Consider the following 19,590-nt stretch of genomic DNA (forward strand, 5'->3'; position numbering starts at 1 on the left):
ACAGAGCCAGGAGTAACCCCTGTGCATCGCTAGGTGTGACCCCAAAAAGCAGAAAAGAAAAACAACAACAAACAAAATCTGCTCTGGCATAGTAAGAATCTCTAAAAGCTCTTTCACTGGGCCAAAGAGATAGCTCAAAGGACTTGAGTGCAGGAAGTCCAGTACCCCATGGTCCCAAGTACCACTGGGTGGGGCCAGCAACTTGTCTAGAGTAGATTCTGAGCCCCACTGAGCCCCAAATCTGCATTTTTTAAAGAAAGTACCATTTCTGGGGCTGGAGCAATAGCACAGAGGGTAGGGCATTTTGCCTTGCACGCGGCCGACCCGGGTTCAATTCCCAGCATTCCATATGGTCCCCTGAGCACCGCCAGGGGTGGTTCCTGAGTGCAGAGCCAGGAGTAACCCCTGTGCATCACCAGTGTGACCCAAAAAGAAAAAAAGAAGAAAAGCACCATTTCTGACCATCATGTATTAAGTCAGTGAAAATGAATGGGGCAAAAGAGGCGAGTGGGCAGAGCCCTGAAGGAAAGTCCTTCCCATGGCGTTCTGAGTAGATGACAACTAGTTCAATCTGACATGCTGTCAAGTAAAGCACTCTCCTTGCCTAATAATATCCTCCAGTGGGGCACTTACTCATAAAACGACACAGGAAGGGCTTGAGTGATAGTACATGGGTAGGGAGCTTGCCTTGCACGCAGCTGACCCCAGTTCAATCCCCGGCACCTCATGTGGTCCCCTGAGCCAGCCAGGAGTGATTCCTAAGTGCAGGCCAATAGTAAGTCCTGAGTACCACCAAGTGTGACTCCAAAACAAAACAAAAACCCTCAAAAAAAAGCTTCATAGGAGGTCTGCTCTCATTTTTTAGTTGCTTCTTTAATTTGAGCTAAAATTCTGCCTGTCAGGGGCTGGGGTTGTAGCTCGTGCAAGAGGCCCGGGGTTTGTATCACCACCTTGTCCAAATTAAATCTACCTCTCAGCTATTTCCATGTAGAATGAATCGTCTCCCGGCTGCTGAAGCAGGAAGACCTCCAGCCTTCATGCACTCAAGAATACAGAGAAGGTGCCACAGGAGAACCAGTGGTCTGAGGGATCTGTGAGAACCGGGGCAGCGCTTGTACCCACTCACGCCAAAGACAGACTCGCTGGGGCGAAGGCCCTGCCCCAAAAAGCTGGAACAAGCTGTTTTTTCCTTTTCTTGTGGAGACTCAGTTCTGACCCAACCTGCACATTAGGAAGACATCCTCTTGGACAGGAAATAACAATAAAGCTCTTGGGTAAGTACTAAAGAGCCCAAACCAGAGGGGCCAGAGCGATAGTACAACAGGTAAGGTGCATGCTTTGTGCCAACCCATGTTCAATCCCCCACATCCCATTGTGGTTCCCAGAGCACCACCAGGAGTGAGCCCTGAGTGCAGAGCCAGAGAACAGCCCAGACCACCTCTGGGTATGGCCCAAAAACCAAAACAATTTTTTTTAAAATAATAAAAGTCCAAACTAGAAAATTGTGTTTATCTTGTCCTTGCATATAAGACAGTGAATTCAAGCAAGAGCGTTCTGTGAAGAGGAAGCAGGATGTTCCGCCTGGTTGGATGGCCACTGTTCTCTCGGCTGGGCTGGGCCTTGGGACAGTTGCCGGAGCGCTGGGCAGGCAGGTGAACGGAGCAGGCAGGACTTGCAGTGGTCTTGTCCTTTGAGGAGTCCCTATTTTCTATGTCCCTGCTGGAAGTTCATAATGGCTTTCAAGTAATTGTGCTGGACAGATGAAAGGGGAGAAAACAGGAATTAATTCAGGGGGACAGACCTAACAGGGATTCAGCAGCCACATCACATATATTCACACTGCGTTGCTTTCTCTCACCAGCCCTAATTCCATGAGAAATATGTTCCATTCAGTCGCTTTCATTCTTTCTAAAGGAGGTGTGAAAAGCTATTTTAAAATGGTGTGGCAGGCATGTTTAAAAGGAAGCATGTATGTTTCAAGGGCTCACTTGAAATTTTTCTCACAAGAATTACATTCAAGAAGAAAACAAGAGGGTTCTGTCTCCAGTGGGGGTGGGGATCCTGGTACTCTGAAGGGCCCACCCTCTGCAAATCAATAAGATATTCACAAATCCTGCCCTTTTCTGTACATCCAGGCTCTCAGCAAGCAAGTAGAAAAAGTGAACTGAAACCAAGAAAATTAACAAGAAAATTCTAAAAACAGATTAGGGTATAAGATAAACCCTCGATTTCCCACACAAAGTGAGAACGGAAACTTCAGCTCCCACATTAAGCTTTAATTCTTTTTTGCCCCACTTCTTTTTAAACATTTTTTTTAAAAATTCCACAGTGCTAAGCATATTTTTAAATTTTTTGACATTTTAAATTAAAAAAATTTTTATAAGGTTGTTCACAATAATTTATTACATTCAATATTCTAACACCAAAGCCACTACATTACACATTACCACTACCATTATTTCAGTTTTTCTCACCACCACCACCCTAGCCTGTCCCAAAGGCAGATCCTAAATAATTTATTTTGTATTGCTTGTTAAGAGTAATCCACTAACGATAAGCATATTTTTAAAATTGAATCATAGTGAGATAGTTACAAAGTTGTTCATGATTGAGTTTCAGTCATATAATGTTCCAACACCCTTGTCTTCACCAGAGTACGTTTCGCACCACCAATATTCCCAGTTTCCCTCCCACCACCACCCCTCGCCCCACTTTAAAAGTGATTAAAATATACATGACAAAATTCGTCATCTAAACTATTTTAAAGCATGAACCTGGGTGGTATTAAAATATATTCACAGGGTGCAGTCCTCACTATCCATAAATCTTTTCATTTTGTGAAGCAAAAACTCTAAGCCCATCAAACAATAATTCTCCATCCCTTCACTCCCAAGCTCCTGACAACCTCCATCCAACTTTGTCACTGATTTTGACTACTCTTAGTAGTGTTCAGGGAATGATAGTCTTTTTGTGACTGGCTTCATTTATTATTTATTTAGGGGGCTACACCTGGCAGTGCTCAAGGCTTTCTCCTGACTCTGGAATCCCTTCTGTTGGGGCTCAAGGGGATTGAACCCAGGCCAGCTGCGTCTAAGGCAGTCACACCCACTGTACTATCTCTCTAGCCCCTGGGCTTCTTTCATTTATTGGATATGCCATTTTACATTACCACCAACAGTTCACAAGGATCAAATTACTCCACATCCTTGTAGCTTTAGGTTTGTTTGTTTTTTGATAGTCAATCATCCTAATGGGTACCTCTCATTGTAGTATTTTGCTTGCTTTTTTTTTAAATGCTGCTAGGACTCAAACCCAGGAATTCATACATACAAGGCAAGCATTCTACCTCTGAGATGCAGGCCCCATCCCTCAGTGTAGTTTATTTTATTTTATTTTTGTTTGGGGGACCACATCTGGCTGTGCTAAGGGGTCACTCCTGGAGAGGCTTAAGAAACTCTGGCGTGTTGAGATTGAACCCAGGGACTGAAAGCCAAGGACTGAATCGAGAATTCCCCAAATGATTAATGATATACAGCATCTTTTCATATGCTTATTATCCATTTGTATATATGGATAATAAGCATATAAAGATGAAAAAAAGACACTGCCATAGCCATGCTGCCGGACCCCGCACCAGGCTGCTTCATTCAGGGTGCCCTGGAGGGCGTTGGGTGCGGCCCCTCTCCACCCCAAGGGACCCAGCTCCAACAGCCGAAAAACTCCAGAACTCAGCCACCATTCTCATGGCTGCTTTCCACATGCCGATATTCATGCACGAGTAAACCTATCCCTGGACCTCGCAGCTGCATTTGAAGCCACGCAATATCTAATACCTCACACCATTCATAGTCCAATAGTAGAGTATCACATTTGATGTAATTCAATGTAGAAGGCAGCCAACCTTAGAGGGAAATATATTTTTACATATATGTATATCTCACATCATCATCATCATCATCATCCCATTGATCGTCGAATTTCTCGAGCGGTCTCAGTAACGTCTCCATTTGTCCTAGCCCTGAGATTTTAGAAGTCTCTCTTTACTCATCCTTCCCAAGGATGCCGCATTGGAGGTTCTTTCAGGGTCAGAGGAATGAGACCCAGCATTGTTACTGGTTTTGGCATATGAATACACCTTGGGGAGTTTGCGAGGCTCTCCCATGTGGGCAGGAAACTCTCGGTAGCTTGCCAGGTTCTCCCAGAGGGAGAAGTAGACTATAAGATATATAAGCACACAAGGCTCAACCCTTAACAACATATTAGCAATCTCTTATAGAAGGGCTTAATGGTCCTAGGGTGAAATACAACAATCTTCACACACTGTCCTCTAAAGAAAGATTTTTGGAGCATTTTCAGCAGTTTATTCATAACAAACAATACAAAATAAATTATTTTGGTTCTGCTTTGGGGCAGGGGCAGGGTTCGGGATGGAAACATCCAAAATATGGTGGTGGGAAGGTATAATGGTGGTGGGATTTGTGTTCAAATATTAAATGTAATCAAATACTGTTAACTACTTTATCACTGTATCATCACTGTCATCCCGTTGCTCATCGATTTGCTTGAGCAGGCACCAGTAACGTCTCCATTGAGAGACTTGTTATTGTTTTTTGGCATACCGAATATGCGGGTAGTTTGCCAGGCTATGCCGTGCAGGTGGGATACTCTTAGTAGCTTATTGGGCTCTCCGAGAGGGATGGAGGAACTGAACCCAGGTCAGCCGCGTGCAAGGCAAATGCCCTACTTTTTATAAAGAACTACTTTATTTATTTATTTATTTATTTATTTATTTATTTATTTATTGCTTTTTGGGTCACACCCGGACACCCGGCGATGCACAGGGGTTACTCCTGGCTCTGCACTCAGGAATCACCCCTGGCGATGCTCAGGGGACCATATGGGATGCTGGGATTCGAACTCGGGTTGGCCGAGTGCAAGGCAAACGCCCTACCCGCTGTGCTATTCCTCCAGCCCCTTAAAGAACTACTTTATAAAAAAAACAAACCTACTTTTTTATAAAGTAGTTCTGCGTGAACTACTTTATAAAAATAAAATTGAATTAAAAAATGAGCATATGAAAAAGAGAAATGCCTCAGTCTTTTTTTTTTTGTTTTTGTTTTTTGGGACACCCTTGGCTATGCACAGGGGTTATTCCTGGCTTTGCACTCAGGAATTGCTCCTGGCGATGCTCGAGGGACCATATGGGATGCTGGGAATTGAACCTAGGTTGGCTGCATGCAAGGCAAATGCCCCACCTGTAGGGAGCCATTTTACAGAGCGTGGCTCTTATCGTCTAGTCAAGCGGAGGCTGCTTGGGATTCCTGTGATCTTATCATTTCGCCATTTGTCTCTCGCTAGCCAACGCCCATGCCTGATCGGCATTCTACTACTGTTCCTATGGGGGTCCAAGCATGCATACTATACCACCCCCTTCCAGCAGAGAGGTATAAGTATTGTAACTGCAGTAGAATAAACTCTCTCTCTCTCCTCCTCCTCCTCCTCCTCCTTCTAGCTCTGCGTCTGTTCATTTGGCTGCGTCCCCTCCTTAGTCCCAGGAAGGGTCCTCCCTGCTGGACAGGACGGGACCCCCACACCCAACCACCGTGCTATCACTCCAGCCCCTCCTCTTAATGTCTTTTGTCCACTTTTGAACTGAGTTGTTTGGTTTTGGTTGTTTAGAAGTTCTCTTTATATTCTATTTGTTTGTTTGGTTGGTTTTTTGGGGGGGCACATTTGTGCTGAGATACTGATAATCCTGAATCTTGTGCTCAAAAATCATTTCTAGGCCACTCAGGGCACCACATGGGATGCTGCAGATCAAACTAGTATTGGCAGAGTGCAAGCCAAGTGCCCTACCTGCTGTACTATTGCTCCAACCCCAAATTCTCTCTATATTCTAGATATTAATTCCAAATCAAATGAATATGGGGGGAGGGGGAAATACACACCCAGCGGCACTCAGGGCTTACTCCTGGCAGTGCTTGGGATACTCATATGTGGTTTGGATGGTTGGTTTGCAATGCCAGGAATGGAACCCAGGTCTTCACACATGCAAACATGCAAGGTAAGTGCTCTACTGCTGAGCTAGGTCCCAGCCTCACACAATGAATTAGGACAATCGGCTAGTCTTGGCTGACAGCAGTTCTATCCTAGCAATGCACAGGAGCTACTAGCATCACACCATCCCCTTCATCATATGAGACTAGAGTAATCCCCAAGCACTGCTGAGTGGGGCTCCAAATTTCAAGATAAAAAAATCACCTGTGAGGGGGCTGGAGTGATAAGCACGGCGGGTAGGACATTTGCCTTGCACATGGCCAACCAGGAGTAATTCCTGAGTTCATGAGACAGGAGTAACTCCTGTGCATCACTGGGTGTGACCCAAAAAGAAAAAAAAAAGCCTGTGAGCACAGAGAGGGGTACAGCGCACAGGTTGTCTGTTTTTCTAGCTCCCTGCAGGCCTCTGAAGAGTGAAGACCTCTGCTCTAGCCCAGACCACTGTCCGGGGGCCGGGAATGTAGCTCAATAGGAGAGCATATGCTGCACATGTATGTGGTCTGGAACTTGGCCCCTGGTACCAAACTAAACCAATAACTAGAAGCATTAAAAATCTGCTGGCTGGGGCTAGAGCGATAGCACAGCAGGTAGGGCATTTGCCTTGCATGCAGCCGACCCGGGTTCAATTCCCAGCATCCCATATGGTCCCCTGAGCACCGCCAGGAGTAATTCCTGAGTGTAGAGCCAGGAGTGATGCCTGTGCAGAGCCAGGTGTGACCCAAAAAGAAAAAAAAATCTGCTGGCTAAGAGATGCTTCCATATCCTGCACCAGGCTGAGTTGTCCGGTGCACCTGGAGTGGAGCAGGTGAGCCAGCACCTGCCCAGAGCCCGAGCAGCCAAAAACCTCCACACTCCGCAACCACTGGCATGCTCACAGCTGGACCCCACTGCTTAGGACGAGCCTCATCCAGAAATTAATCTGATGAAAAACTCAGGTATGCAGGTTTTGTGACTGAAATCTCCAGGCTCTCATGGAGTCAGGATGGACTTCCTCCCCCAATCTCCCTGTTCTTCAAGTAGTCATGCCACAAACTGCCTCTGGCACCAAATAGGCTCATTAACTAGCTATGATCCAGAGACTCATATATAAATCTCAAAAGAGATGAAAAAGTTAGAGATTTTTCCAGACCCCGGGCCAGGATGAGTTTTCTGGGGCACCCAAAGTCACCATCCAGTTAAAAATGTAACTCCTACTGTATTACCCCATTCAAAAAATTTAAATTCCTGGAGTCTGCGGTTGCATTTGCAGCCATGCAACATCTCAAACTACATCACTTATAAACCAGGAGTAGCACATCACAGTTAGGTGGGATGTAAAGTAGAAGGCAAACAATCTCAATGAACAAGATATAAACACACAAGGCTTAATGGGTAACAACATGTTAGTAATCTCTTACAGCCCCCATGGTGAGATGCAATAATCTTCACACACTTTCTTTTTTGTTTGTTTGTTTTGCTTTTTGGGTCACTCCCAGCAATGCTCAGGGGTTACTCCTGGCTCTGCACTCAGGAATTACTCCTGGCAGTGCTTGGGGGACCATATTGCATGCTGGGGATTGAACCCGGGTTGGCCGTGTTTAAGGCAAAGCCCCACCCGCTGTACTATCACTCCAGCCCTACACACTTTCTTCTAAGAAACAGTTTTTGATTGTGTTTAGAAAATTATTTGTGACAAGCAATATAAAATATAATTGGGCCTGCTATAGGGGCGGCTTGAGGGGTGGTTGGGAAAATTGGAACTACTGGTAGTGGGAAGGTGCAATGCTGGTAGAATTTGTGTTGGAATATTGACTGTAACAAATCATCTTAAACAACTTTATTTAAAAATAAAACAAAAACATATAAGAACAAATAAAATAAAATACCTGCTGGTCCATGAGGACCAAGGCGGTCTAGAGTTATTTGGGCTTCTTGTGGGCTTCTCTGTGCCCTGTCACCTATGCAGGCCAGGCTCTGCCCGGAAGGTCCTCCCCAAAGGGCAGTGGCCTTTGGGGAGCATCACTGGCCCCTCCTGGGCTGTGAACTTCACTGGGGCTGGCTTAGCATTGGATTGGGTCCAACCCAGGAGCAGGGTGCTGGCTCATGCAGAAGTTGCCCCTGACTCAGGTGACTGGATAGCTCTGGGCAGGCACTGTGGCCTCTGCCTCTAAAAATATGTGTGGCGGCTGCTGCCGAGATGTGATCTCGGGGGCCGCATGCGTGTGCGGCCCCTCCGCAGCTGCACGAGCGTGAATCCAGACCCAGCTAAACCACTTTCGACATGGGCAGCTACTTGCAGAATGTCTCCAGCCTGAGAACTAAGCCGAGACCCCATGCCCGCCCAGGAGGGGAAAGGTATTTCTCTCTCTCGCCTCTCCCTTCCCGGGGATGAAGGGCGTGGGGACCGCCATATTATGATGACCACAGATGGGGTTTACAAGCTTGCAATGATCCAACATCCGGAAGAAATCTCCCTGGACTTAGTTGTTAAAGTACAGAAATCCAAAACCGTGCGGCCGCGCGACCTCATTTCTCTTCACAACAGGTCTGACTCTAGTGGGGTGCTCCTAACAATAATGGTGAGGTTAGTGTTGAAATATTGAATGTAACCAAAGTAAATAGAAAGTAAAGTGAAAATTATCTATTACAAGGCGGGGTAGGGGGTTTCGGGGCTGGGCGGGATGGGAGGTGTACTGTGGTTTTTTTTTTGGTGGTGGGATATGGGCACTGGTGAAGGGATGGTTGTTTCAGCATTGTATGACTAAGACTTAAGCCTGAAAGCATTGTAATTTTCCACATGGTGATTCAATAAAATAAAATTCTTATTTAAAAAAAAATAATAAAAATGTGTGTGGCAAGTGTGAGGTTGGGGTACAGGAAGGTCTCTGGTCTTCCCCACCCAAGTTACCTTATGTTCTGTCTTGAGTTTGGCATTGTAGAAGGAGGCAGAATCTGGGCCCTCAGGGAGCACTGCCTGCTGAAGCTGGCTGAACCGGTCCTGGTCATCTTCTCCCTGGGGAAGCAAGCTCAGCTCAGTCCTTTGGTCCGGCACTGTCCAGATCTACCCCAGCAGGGCCTGCAGTGGGCATCATGGCAGCCCCTTTGCTGAGTTTCCAAACCAGAAGAGCTCATGTGTGCCCGCCACACTTGCTAGAGTCATCAGACACCCTTTAACTGCCAGCTGGGCAGGGCGAACCACCCCGCAGGGAGGCTGCAGTCAGCAATGGGCCATGTCACGTCCTTGAGACAGAGAGACCTAAACCTGCCTTCCTGTGCCAGCAGTGGGAGAGGCCAGTGCTCACTACTCCATGCTCGGTTATCAGGCCCACCCCTCTCTTTGTGCCACTCACCAGAGACACAACTCTGCTCAGAGGCACCATGCCTGGTCGGATGTTGCCACCGGGCCGAAGGGCCATCTGTATGTCCTCTGGGATGAAGAAGGACTCGTTGTACCAGATGTCAAATTCTGCAAGAGAAGACAGACAGTACTGTGAGGTGTGGGGAAGCAGGTGAAGGTCAGTGCGTGTGGCTGCCTGCTTTAAGCCTGTCACAGGCTCGCCCTCAGCTCCACTTCCAGACCCAGAGTCTCATATGGTTCCCATCTCCATCCCCCATCCAGTCTTCTGGAAACCTCACACTCGGAGGCCCTGCCTGGCCCAGCGTCCACTGGAAAGAAGCAATGAAGCCATGTCTTGAACCCAGGCTCGGCCTTGCCATGTGCCTCCCAAGACCTCAGTGCCAGCCAACCTTCCCCAAGGGTGCACCTGTGAGCAGGCGATGGCGACACTGGTCCACCAGGTGCTGGCAGTACTGGATCTCAGCCCTGAGGTCGCGCAGGTCCTGGTATTCCTCCCGGTACTGCTTCTTCAGATCTTTCAGCTTCAGGATCAGCAGGAACTCCTCCTCATCAATGATCATCACCCCCTTGTTCTCGTACTCACCTGCAGGGGGAATGAAGAGTTTGGGGGAGATGGGCCCCTAAGTCAGAACTCATCCCAGAAAGAGGGGACAGTACAAGCGATGCATGAAGACAGGAGACCAGGGGAAGGGCTGGGCATGTGGGGGCATGAGAGCATAAGGCGGCTTGACTACCAGCAGACACCTCATGAGGACAGGGGACTTGGGTCACATGTGCCACCCCGGCACTTTTAGGCCAAGGTGAGGATAGAGAGGACTCAGGGTCTATGCTTATTTTGATCTCAAACCCCATCAATAACTCTTTTAGGTGAATGTTCCTTGCTTTGGTAAATGATAGAACAAACTTGCATCACTAGCTAGAAGTACAAGACACATGCGCAAGGTCCTTTATTAATAACAGTGGTTAAAAAGGAGAGAGAGAACAAAAGGGAATGGCCTGCCACAGAGGCGGAGTGGGGGGAAGGGGTTGGGGATGGTGGGAAGGATACTGGGATCACTGGTGGTGGAGAATGGGCACTGGTGGAGGGATGGGTACTCGATCAGTGTATGACTGAAACGCAAACACGAAAGTTTGTAGGTATGTAACTCTACCTCACGGAGATTCGCTATTAAAAATTTTTAAAGTAAATAAAAATAAAAAATAATAACAGTGGGTAATCCACCTATCTTTCTTTCATTTTCATGTTTGTTTTATTTAGCTTATGGACCACACCCAGTAATACTCTGAGGCTCTGCGCTCAGGAGTGTCTGGTAGTGCTCTGCTGACCATGCAATGTTGGGTGTCGAATCCAGGCTTCCTGCATGTAAGATGTGTGGTTCAGCCCATCCAGCTATCTCTCCAGCCCACAAACCTGGTCAGGACTTGAGAGATAGTCCAGCGGGCTGGGTACTTGCCTTGTACATGGCTGCTCTGGATCCCTGGTACCCAATATGGTCCCCTGAGCACCGGTAGGAGCAATATGTGAATGCAGGAGTAGGCCTTGAGCACAGCCAAGTGTGAGCCCACAACAAATTAAGGGATAAGAAGAGGCAAGCATCATCCCAATACAGAGCCCCCTGCTCTTGGAGCTGGAGGGTCCACTGAGTCAAGGGTTGCCAGGCCAGCTGGGGGTCAGTTTCAGCCTAATGTATGGCTGGGAGACTAAATTCTTGGTCCTCTGTCCCATAGTCTCATCTCTCACCTGGGTCTCTTGACCCACCAGACTCAGTCTAGACCATGCTAGGACCCTGCTTTTCTATGTCTGAGATCATACAATGTGGTGTCTGACAGGGAAGCCTTCGGCTCCTCAGGGTTGACCAGAGCCAAGTGATGACCCAGAAACAAAGGCTCCAACCCAGTATTCCCTACTGGCCTCTCCCAGCGTGGTCAAGAGGACCCAGATCCCACGGCACCCAGGTCAATCTGTCGTCACGTTTACCTTGCTTCTCCCGTAGTGACTTCTGGAAATTGAGCGCCTCTTTGGTCACGTCAATCTCCCTCTTGATGGCATTGATGCGTTGTGTGGTCTCACTGGCCCTCTTCCTCCGCTCATTCAGGATGGATTTGTTTTCCTTAAAGATTCGGTTGATCTCACTACCTCGTTCATTCTTGAAGTCCTCAAAGGCTGCAGGCTTGGAGGGTGGGGTGCTGGGCCTGCAGATGGGGGAGGGCGAAGGAGAAACGGGGCTGTCTTGGAGCCACAAGGACCTTATTTCTGTTCCTCAGGGCTGCAGGGGGTGGAGACCCAACTACTGAGGTGCCACCCACTCCAGATGAGAGATAAATCATGCAGAAAAGATTCCCTCAGTAACCCAGTGCACAGAACCAATGAGGAATAATGCGGGAAACAGGAAAATTTATGAAAAGCAGAAAACAACACCAGGGATGTAGTTCAGTGCTTGAGTACCTGCCATGCATGCATGGGAGCCTAGGTTAGAATCCTGACACCAAAGCACTGAGTGAAAAAAAACACATCAGAAGCTGCTGAACAACCCCCCCACACACACACCCACACACAAAAAACCTCAAGACTTATTAGCAACTACACTTCAAGAATTTCCTTGACACGTTTTTAAAATGTCTGAAGTCACAAAGCATATATAATTTTATCTCTTTTTACACAGAAGCTTTTTTTTTTTTAAAAAAAAAGCTCTTAAAAATCATTTGGGGTGTTTATTATACACCTGTTTCAACTTCTCTGAATGTTTTGAAATGTTCATAGACTGGAGAAAAAATTCCTCATGCCTAAACTTGAATTACTGGGCAGAGATAATTCACTAAGTCCCTTTTCTTCCTAATGGAGGCTATTGGAGGTACTTTCAAAAAAAAGATGGTTTGGGACTCTTTTTTCTTTTAGGGGGGCACATCCAGTGGTACTCAGAGCTTACTCCTGGATCTGTACTCTGGGATCACTCCTGGTGGTGCTCAGGGACCACGTGGGATGATGGGGATCGAAGCTGGGTTGGCCATGTACAAGGCAAACACCCTAATGTCTAAATGACTATGTATAATGGATCATGCACCATGGCTAGCTCCTAAGGGGGGGAACCTCAAGTAGAGATGTCATCACGTTCCTCCTTTTTGTGTTTTGGGGCTGGGGGCTCAGGGGTTGCCCCAGGCACTGCATGTGGTACCATGTAGCCCAGGATTCCCACACAAAAAGCATGGCCCCCTCCCCAGCCCCCAGCTCCGTGTTCCTTCCCTTATTTTGGACTGTGCTCCTAGCCTCTGCCGGCTATCTGCTAGTGCTCTTCTACCTGCAGCAGCTCTTCACAGGCTGAGGATCATACTCTTGGTTTTTGTTTTGTTTTGGGGGGCCATACCCCACAGTATAAAGGGCTACTCCCAGTTCTATGCTTGGGGGTTGCTCCGAGTGGAGCTGGGGGACCATCGTGTGATCCCAGGGATTAAACTCAGGCTCCAGCATGGAAAACATGCGCTTGAGACCACAGAGCTGTCTCTCGTTAGCTCTCAGCCCCGAAAATCACAGTAAGGTTGGAGTCAGTCTGGTGCAGGAGCTAATGTGAGATGGCCACCTGGGTGGGCGTTGTTCCTCTTTTGGGGAGTCCAAGGGAAGGGGCTCAAAGCTGGAGGTATCCCGGTCCTTCAGGAACATGTCTTTGACATCTGTGTCCTTCGAAGATGGGGTCAGCTGCGTCTTGGAGAGGGAAATATCTAGGTCCTTGCCGCTCACAGGGCTGCTGGCACCATCCTTTCTTGGCAAGGAGCTGGGAGGAGAAACAAAGAGACCTGAGTGCAGGTGGTGGGCAGGGAAATGCCCGAGCCATGGAGAGGCATCTCCTTTCCCACCCTCTGCCCCTGAAGCCCACCCTACTCAGCTCCCACCCTAATCACACGCCCACCTAGGAAGGCCAGGAGCCCCACCCGAAGCTCTGTAGATGGGGCTGGAGAGAACATTCTTGCTTCCTACAGCCTCAGCAGGAGACGCCTGGCAATCTCCAGATGGAGGGAGAGCAGGTGGGCTCTAGGGTGGGTCCCAGGTTGGAAGGAGCACCCCCGTGGATGCTGTCAGTCACACAGGCATCCCTGAGAGGGAGACGCAGGGCATTCCCCAGAAGGGTGTACCCAGCCCAGTGGTAAGGTACGACAGGTCTCTGCTCTCACCCGCACCGGCTCACAGGAGAGACGCTCCTCCCCACTCTGCCCCCTAGACCTACTTGACGGCAGCAGGCTCCCCCATTCTGGGCAGGCTGCACCGCAGCCCTTTCCTCTTCCTAGGGCGGCCTCTATGACCTCGCTGATGGCAGGACAGAGCGGGCTGGGTGGCGTGGCACTTTCTGCTGCCCAACCCTGTGCCAAACACAGCAATTTCCCACAGCCATCTCTGTCCTGTTCCAAGTGAGAATAACCATGCAATAGCAGCAGCATCCCCTTATTAGTGGGGGTTTCCACAGAGAAGGGCTGGAGTCGCTCACAAAGCCCAACAGCTAGGGTGCCGTTACTGTTTCCACATGAGGGGCATAAGGGTGAGGAAACGGGCCCACCAACCATGAAGGGATCCTCTGAGTGAAAGGAGGGCGGAGCGGGAGGGCCTGTGTACTTTGCCCTCTATGACTGACTGACCAGACGAGAGTGGCTCATGAAGGGAAACTTGACCCGTTTCCCACCCTGCTCTGGGGTGAACTGGGGATTCACAGTGACGTGTGACATTCCTTCTGTGGGCTGCAGAGGGAACCTAGTGAGAAGGTGTTTCCACAGAAAGAGCCAGAGGGCAAGGCCCAGCCCTGCTTCTCCCTTGGCGCCAACACTCTACCAACGGGCTGGCCTTGGCAGTGACTGCCCCTCCCCAGGCCTCAGTGTCCTTATCATCAGGTGGATGCATTTACTCTAACCTCCTGGTGTAGGGGAGAATGGGTGGCAGCCTCAGCCTGGACCCCACAGATGTCACAGGCGGTGACCACACAGACACCTGCTGTGACCACTCAACAGCACAGATGTGCGGGGAGTGAGGGACAGAACTCCTGGCCTCCCTTTGGTCAGTCACGCAGGCCAGCACAGGCAGAGCTGGGAAGGTCACTCACGTGAGCTGCTCTTTGACTGACTTCTTCAATTTGGATTTCTTCCCAGGTTTGCTGAAAGGGAGGACCCCGAGTCCAAAGTTCTGCCCGTCAGGCTCTCCCACTAGGTGGCCGTCAGCGTCCACTAGTCCTGCCTAGAAAGAGAGGCCGGCCACAGAATGATGGGTTAGATGAAAGGCTGGGGGCCCACATGTGTATGAGGCAAAGGACTCATTGGGCACGTTCATGCCACATACTGAGATAAGGCTGTTGCCAACTTTAGGCTGTCACTAACAGACACTTTCTGCCCACTTTCTACCTCAACGCCTCTTACCCGCCTAGGGTCTTATTCCATAATCTCAAGATCTTCAAGCCTCTTTCCAACCTAACTACAGGAATTGGTTTTATTATTAGTCACAACTCCAGCTTATGGAAACCTATTTGAATTGACATGGGTCACCCCATGCTCATCCTGGTGTCACTTTTATCTCTTGCCACTTGATCTGCTTGGATACAGAATATTTGCTGCCTCCCAGAAGGGGGTATGCGGGGGAAAGGGAAAAATCTAAAGTGGGTGCTGTCAGCCAGAAGTACTTACCTTCTGGACAGCAGAAATGGTTGCAAAGTCATTCTTGTCTATCAGGGTGTACTTCCTGCGCAGAGCAGCTTCTATTTCTTGTTCCTGTTGGCTTGGGACAGAGAGATTGAGAATAGTTTGCACCTGCAGCCATGCTGAACCCACCAGGGCAAGAATCAAACACTGGAACTGGGAGTCATTCAAGAGTGACCCCTCATAGGAGCCTCACCCTCATCGTGCACCAGACCAGCCAAAACAAGCTCACACACTGGGGCTAGAGTGACAATGTAGTGGGTAGGGTGTTTGCCTTGCACACAGCCCACCTGAGTTTGAACCCTAGTATCCCATATGGCCCCCTGAGAACTACCAGGTTGATTCTTGCATGCAGAGCTAGGAGTAACTCCTGAGCACCGCTGGATGTGGTCACAAAACAAAAACAAGCACACACACACACACACGACATGGACCCACTGTGCAGTCAAAAGTCAAGAAATCTGAAGGGCTGTCGACATTCTTATGTGCTGGCTTCAAAAACAATCTTTATCAAGGGCTGTTGAATTGTCCCAGACCCCTTCTGTGATATCACCCAGGAGTCACTGAAGCCACAAAGATCTCCTAAGTAGAATGGGGGAGAAGCAAGAGGGAAGGGGGAAGGACGGGGCTGGGGGAAGGATGTATGCATGATGGCTTATACTCGCCGCAAGAAGGGCTGGCATGAGGAAACTCCACCAGGGCCCACTTCCTCTCTGAGCCACGGGGGATGGGGCTGTGTGCTTCACTTTCTCAGGGGGCAAAGAAGGGCAGGAGGATCTGAGTGTCAAGGGTAGAGGCAGTCAGGGGCTATAGGGATCTACGGAGGACTCTGGTCAGCTGGTGCCTCTCACACTAGGAGACGGGGCTATGTGCTTGGCATTCAGATTACAGAAAGCACAAATGGATGACTGCCATCACCTCAGAACCTGCCTTACCTCAGAATCACCCGGAACTGGTTAAACACCTCCTGGATCTGTCTGAGGCTGATTACCTAGAGAGGAGAGAGCAAGCAGAGAGAACTCAGGCACCATCAGACTGAAACTGAGTCTAATACTGGGGAACCCCAGAACCCTTGGGTAGCACGTGGACATCTGTCTCAAGAAGGTAACATCTGGGGGCTAGAGCGATAGCATAGCGGGTAGGGCGTTTGCCTTGCACGTGGCTGACCCAGGTTCGATTCCCAGCATCCCATATGGTCCCCTGAGCACTGTCAGGGATAATTCCTGAGTGCAGAGCCAGGAGTAACCCCTGTGCATCGCCGGGTGTGACCCAAAAAGAAAATAAAAAAGAAAAAGGTGAAATCTGCAGACAGCCTCTCAGCAAAGATGCAAGCATGCCCTGCTCAAGAACTGAGAAACACTCCATTAATGGTTTTAAAACTAGTTAATGAGGCTATGGAAATCACCTTTTCAGGTCAGAGTGATAGCATAGCAGATAAGACACTTGCCTTGCATGCAACTGACCCAGGTTCGATCCCTGGCATCTCACATAATATTTTAAGCACTGCTAAGAATGATTCCTGAGTGCAGAGCCAGAAGTAACCCCTGAGCACTGCCAGGTGTGTACCCTCCTACTCCCCAAAAAAGAAAAAATATTACCTTTTCTTATGGGGGGGCCACACCTAAAGACACTTAGGGGCTACTCCTGGCTCTGTGCTTAGGGATCACTCCTAGCAATAAGTAGACAACCATATGGTGCTAGGGATGGGACTGGATCAGCCCTATGTAAGGCACAAACCTGAACCTCTGTGCCTCTTTCCAGCCCCTAAGTCACCTTTTCTATACAATTAAAATGACTGTAGCTCTTGGACTGGAGAGGGAGAGGACAGGGATTCAGGTACTTGCCTTACATGGTTGACACTGGTTTGATCCTTGGCACCACGAACACCATTAGAAATGAAACCTGAGCACAGCCAGGTATGACCCCAAAACAAACTGAGCACAGCAATGTGTGACCCCCAAAACCAACCAAACAAAACAGATTTTAGTTCTTTTTTTTTTCTTTTTGGGTCACACCTGGCAATGCACAGGGGTTACTCCTGGCTCATGCACTCAGGAATTACTCCTAGCGGTGCTCAGGGGATCATATGGGATGCTGGGAATTGAATCCGAGTTGGCCGTGTGCAAGGCAAATGTCCTACTCACTGTGCTATTGCTCCAGCCCCAAGAGTTTAGTTCTTTAAAATACTATGAAAAATAGGGGCCAGAGTGATAGTACAGTGGGTAGTACACTGGTCTTACACGCAGATGACCCAGGTTCCATCCCTGGTATCCAATATGGTCCCCTGAGCACTGCCAGGAGTAATTCCTGAGTGAAAAGCCAAGAGTAACCCCTGAGCATCGCTGAGTGGGGCCCCAAACCAAAAGTAAATAAAAAATACTACGAAAAAATTATAATATATATATTTTTTGGTCCTCGGTTCTCTCCCCAAAGGTTCTGATGTTAGCCTTCCTGAACAGGTACAGATCTGTACATATGTAAGCTAGAGGAAGGCCTCCCACCTGTCTCTGGGTCCTACAGACTACAAGATTTACCCTTGGGAGCCCCATTACAGCAATGGGGCACCGCTACTGGGAAAATCACCTTCAGTTATTCCGGGTCTGCATGGAATGATAGCAACAGGTGGAGAGGAGGAGGAGGGTGGCAGGAGTGAGGCCCCAACCCCTGGATCTCCCAGATTGGTGGGGGGGCCCTGGCAACTCCAGATATGGAGACCACCTCTCCCCATGAAGGCCTCTTCCTGCACGGCTGCTGTCTCCTCCTCCCCGACACGGGCCAGCCACCGTGGCAATCATCCTCCCTCGGCCTGGCCCAGCCAGCACCTGAGCTGATGAGCTCATCTAATGCCAGCCTGGTTTCCGGTCCTCGCCACACAGCTGAGGCCACTGAAATACACGAGGCGGAGCGAGTAGCTCAGGCTTCTGAAGGCGGTCATCCATGCAGAGGGCACCCGCAGCCCTGCAGTCCTGAATGGGGAAGCTGAAGCCTTGGTGGGCTAAAGGGCCCCTGGGGCTAGACGTTCAAGTAACCCCCCGCCCCCGCCGGCCCAACTCCCCACTCCCCGTGCCCACTCGGTCTGAGGTCAGCACAGGAAGAAGAGGATGTGCCCAGGGCAGGGAGACCCAGCTGGTGGGAATCAGAGGAAGGGGTACTTACGTCGATTTCCTCCAGCGTTCCCTCCAGGTATCTCCGCACCTGTGAGTTGATCTCTGCAATCTGGATTTCATCCATGGGGTCGTAGCTCACAAGGGTCCGGTTGGCCTGGGAGGAGGATGAGAATATGCCGACAAGCTCCAGGCACCTAAGCCTGGATGGGCACCGCAGGGCCATTCTGAGGAGTTGGGTGGGGAGACTGTGCACAAGTGCCAGTCACCCCAGGCAGCTGCTCCCTTTGCCATTCAGTCCTGGCAGAGAGGGCCCGCCTTGCGGTCGGGCTCCTGGGGTCCTCGAGGAACCACTGGGTAGGGGAATATGGCAGGTGCTGCCCGATGGGGTCCTGCACCTCTCAGCAGAGGTGCTGCTGGCTGAATCTCCAGACTGTAGGGCGCAGGCCCTGAGCGGGAGGGCCCGTGCACCCGGGACAGTGGCTCAGGCTACCCCCACTCACTGCCCTCATGACTCCCTCTGCCCTCCCACCCCAGCTCAACCTGGCCCTCCCCTCGGCCCATCTGCAGACGACCGCCCACATCCTTCTGCTCCTTCGGTTGCCCTGCCCCCAGGCATGCCCGACCCCCGGCACTCTGCTCCAATCTGCTCTACTCGTGGTCTCTTCTTGGCTCTCTCTTATCTAACTCCACAGTCACCCAGATCCTCTGCTCCCCTGCCCCCACCATCCCACTCCTTGCTCTGACCCCTCTGTCCTCCTTTCCCTGGTCCTTCAGGTTCTTCTGCCCTGTCCCAGTCCCTCGAGCTTCTGGCTCTGCCCCTGCCCCGTGACTTACCAGGCTGTCATGGATGGCTAGTTCCTGCTTGAGCAGTGCCAGCTCCTTCTCCAGATTCTTGACCATCCGCTGCCAGGGAAGCATAGGGGAAGGGGAGCGGAAGACAATCAGAGAGGCCACCCTGCCTCTTCCTCTAGGCCACAGTCGTCCACCCTGTGGCCAGACAGCTGCAAGTCAGGGGGTGTGAGCTCAAGCACAAGGGTGATTCTTTCCCCACTGCTGGCATTTTTGTTACATGGGGTGAATCTAGGTTCTGAGGGAGCCTTCGTACAGCAGAGGAATGGTGAATAGTCAGCACAGGCACCATGGGGTCATCTGCAAACCCCCAGGAGCAGAGGATATTTCCACACCTCCAGGGCAAAGGGCCTCCTAGTTCGGAGCATCCCTCCATGCCTCCAGGATGTGTCCTCTGCCTGGTGCCTGCCACCTCCATCCTTTCCAGTCACCTCATACATACAAGTGTCACCATTTCCCATCAATAACCATATTTGCCACCTTGGGGCTAGAGCAATAGCACAGCGGGTAGGGCGTTTGTCTTGCACGCAGCCGACCCAGGTTCGATTCCCAGCATCCCATATGGTCCCTTGA

At 49.9% G+C, this 19,590-nt stretch overlaps 1 protein-coding gene across 8 annotated transcripts in view; it reads right to left on the minus strand.

Annotated features, from left to right (window-relative positions):
• Positions 1-1,445: 1,445 nt before the first annotated feature.
• KIF9 (kinesin family member 9) overlaps positions 1,446-19,590 on the minus strand; it is a 51,110-nt gene continuing 32,965 nt past the window's right edge. For all 8 annotated transcript variants that reach the window (XM_055134894.1, XM_055134891.1, XM_004614507.2 and 5 more), the window contains 11 exons: positions 19,003-19,071; positions 18,218-18,322; positions 15,997-16,052; positions 15,050-15,140; positions 14,476-14,606; positions 12,970-13,161; positions 11,373-11,587; positions 9,801-9,977; positions 9,387-9,502; positions 8,945-9,049; positions 1,446-1,752 (listed from right to left, as the gene is read on the minus strand). In XM_055134894.1, coding sequence (XP_054990869.1) covers positions 1,702-1,752; positions 8,945-9,049; positions 9,387-9,502; positions 9,801-9,977; positions 11,373-11,587; positions 12,970-13,161; positions 14,476-14,606; positions 15,050-15,140; positions 15,997-16,052; positions 18,218-18,322; positions 19,003-19,071 — 1,308 coding nt within the window. In that variant the 3' untranslated portion in view covers positions 1,446-1,701. The remainder of the gene's footprint in view (positions 1,753-8,944; positions 9,050-9,386; positions 9,503-9,800; positions 9,978-11,372; positions 11,588-12,969; positions 13,162-14,475; positions 14,607-15,049; positions 15,141-15,996; positions 16,053-18,217; positions 18,323-19,002; positions 19,072-19,590) is intronic.

Source organism: Sorex araneus, chromosome 4 (genome assembly GCF_027595985.1).
Source record: "Sorex araneus isolate mSorAra2 chromosome 4, mSorAra2.pri, whole genome shotgun sequence".
Taxonomy (NCBI): Eukaryota; Metazoa; Chordata; class Mammalia; order Eulipotyphla; family Soricidae; genus Sorex; species Sorex araneus.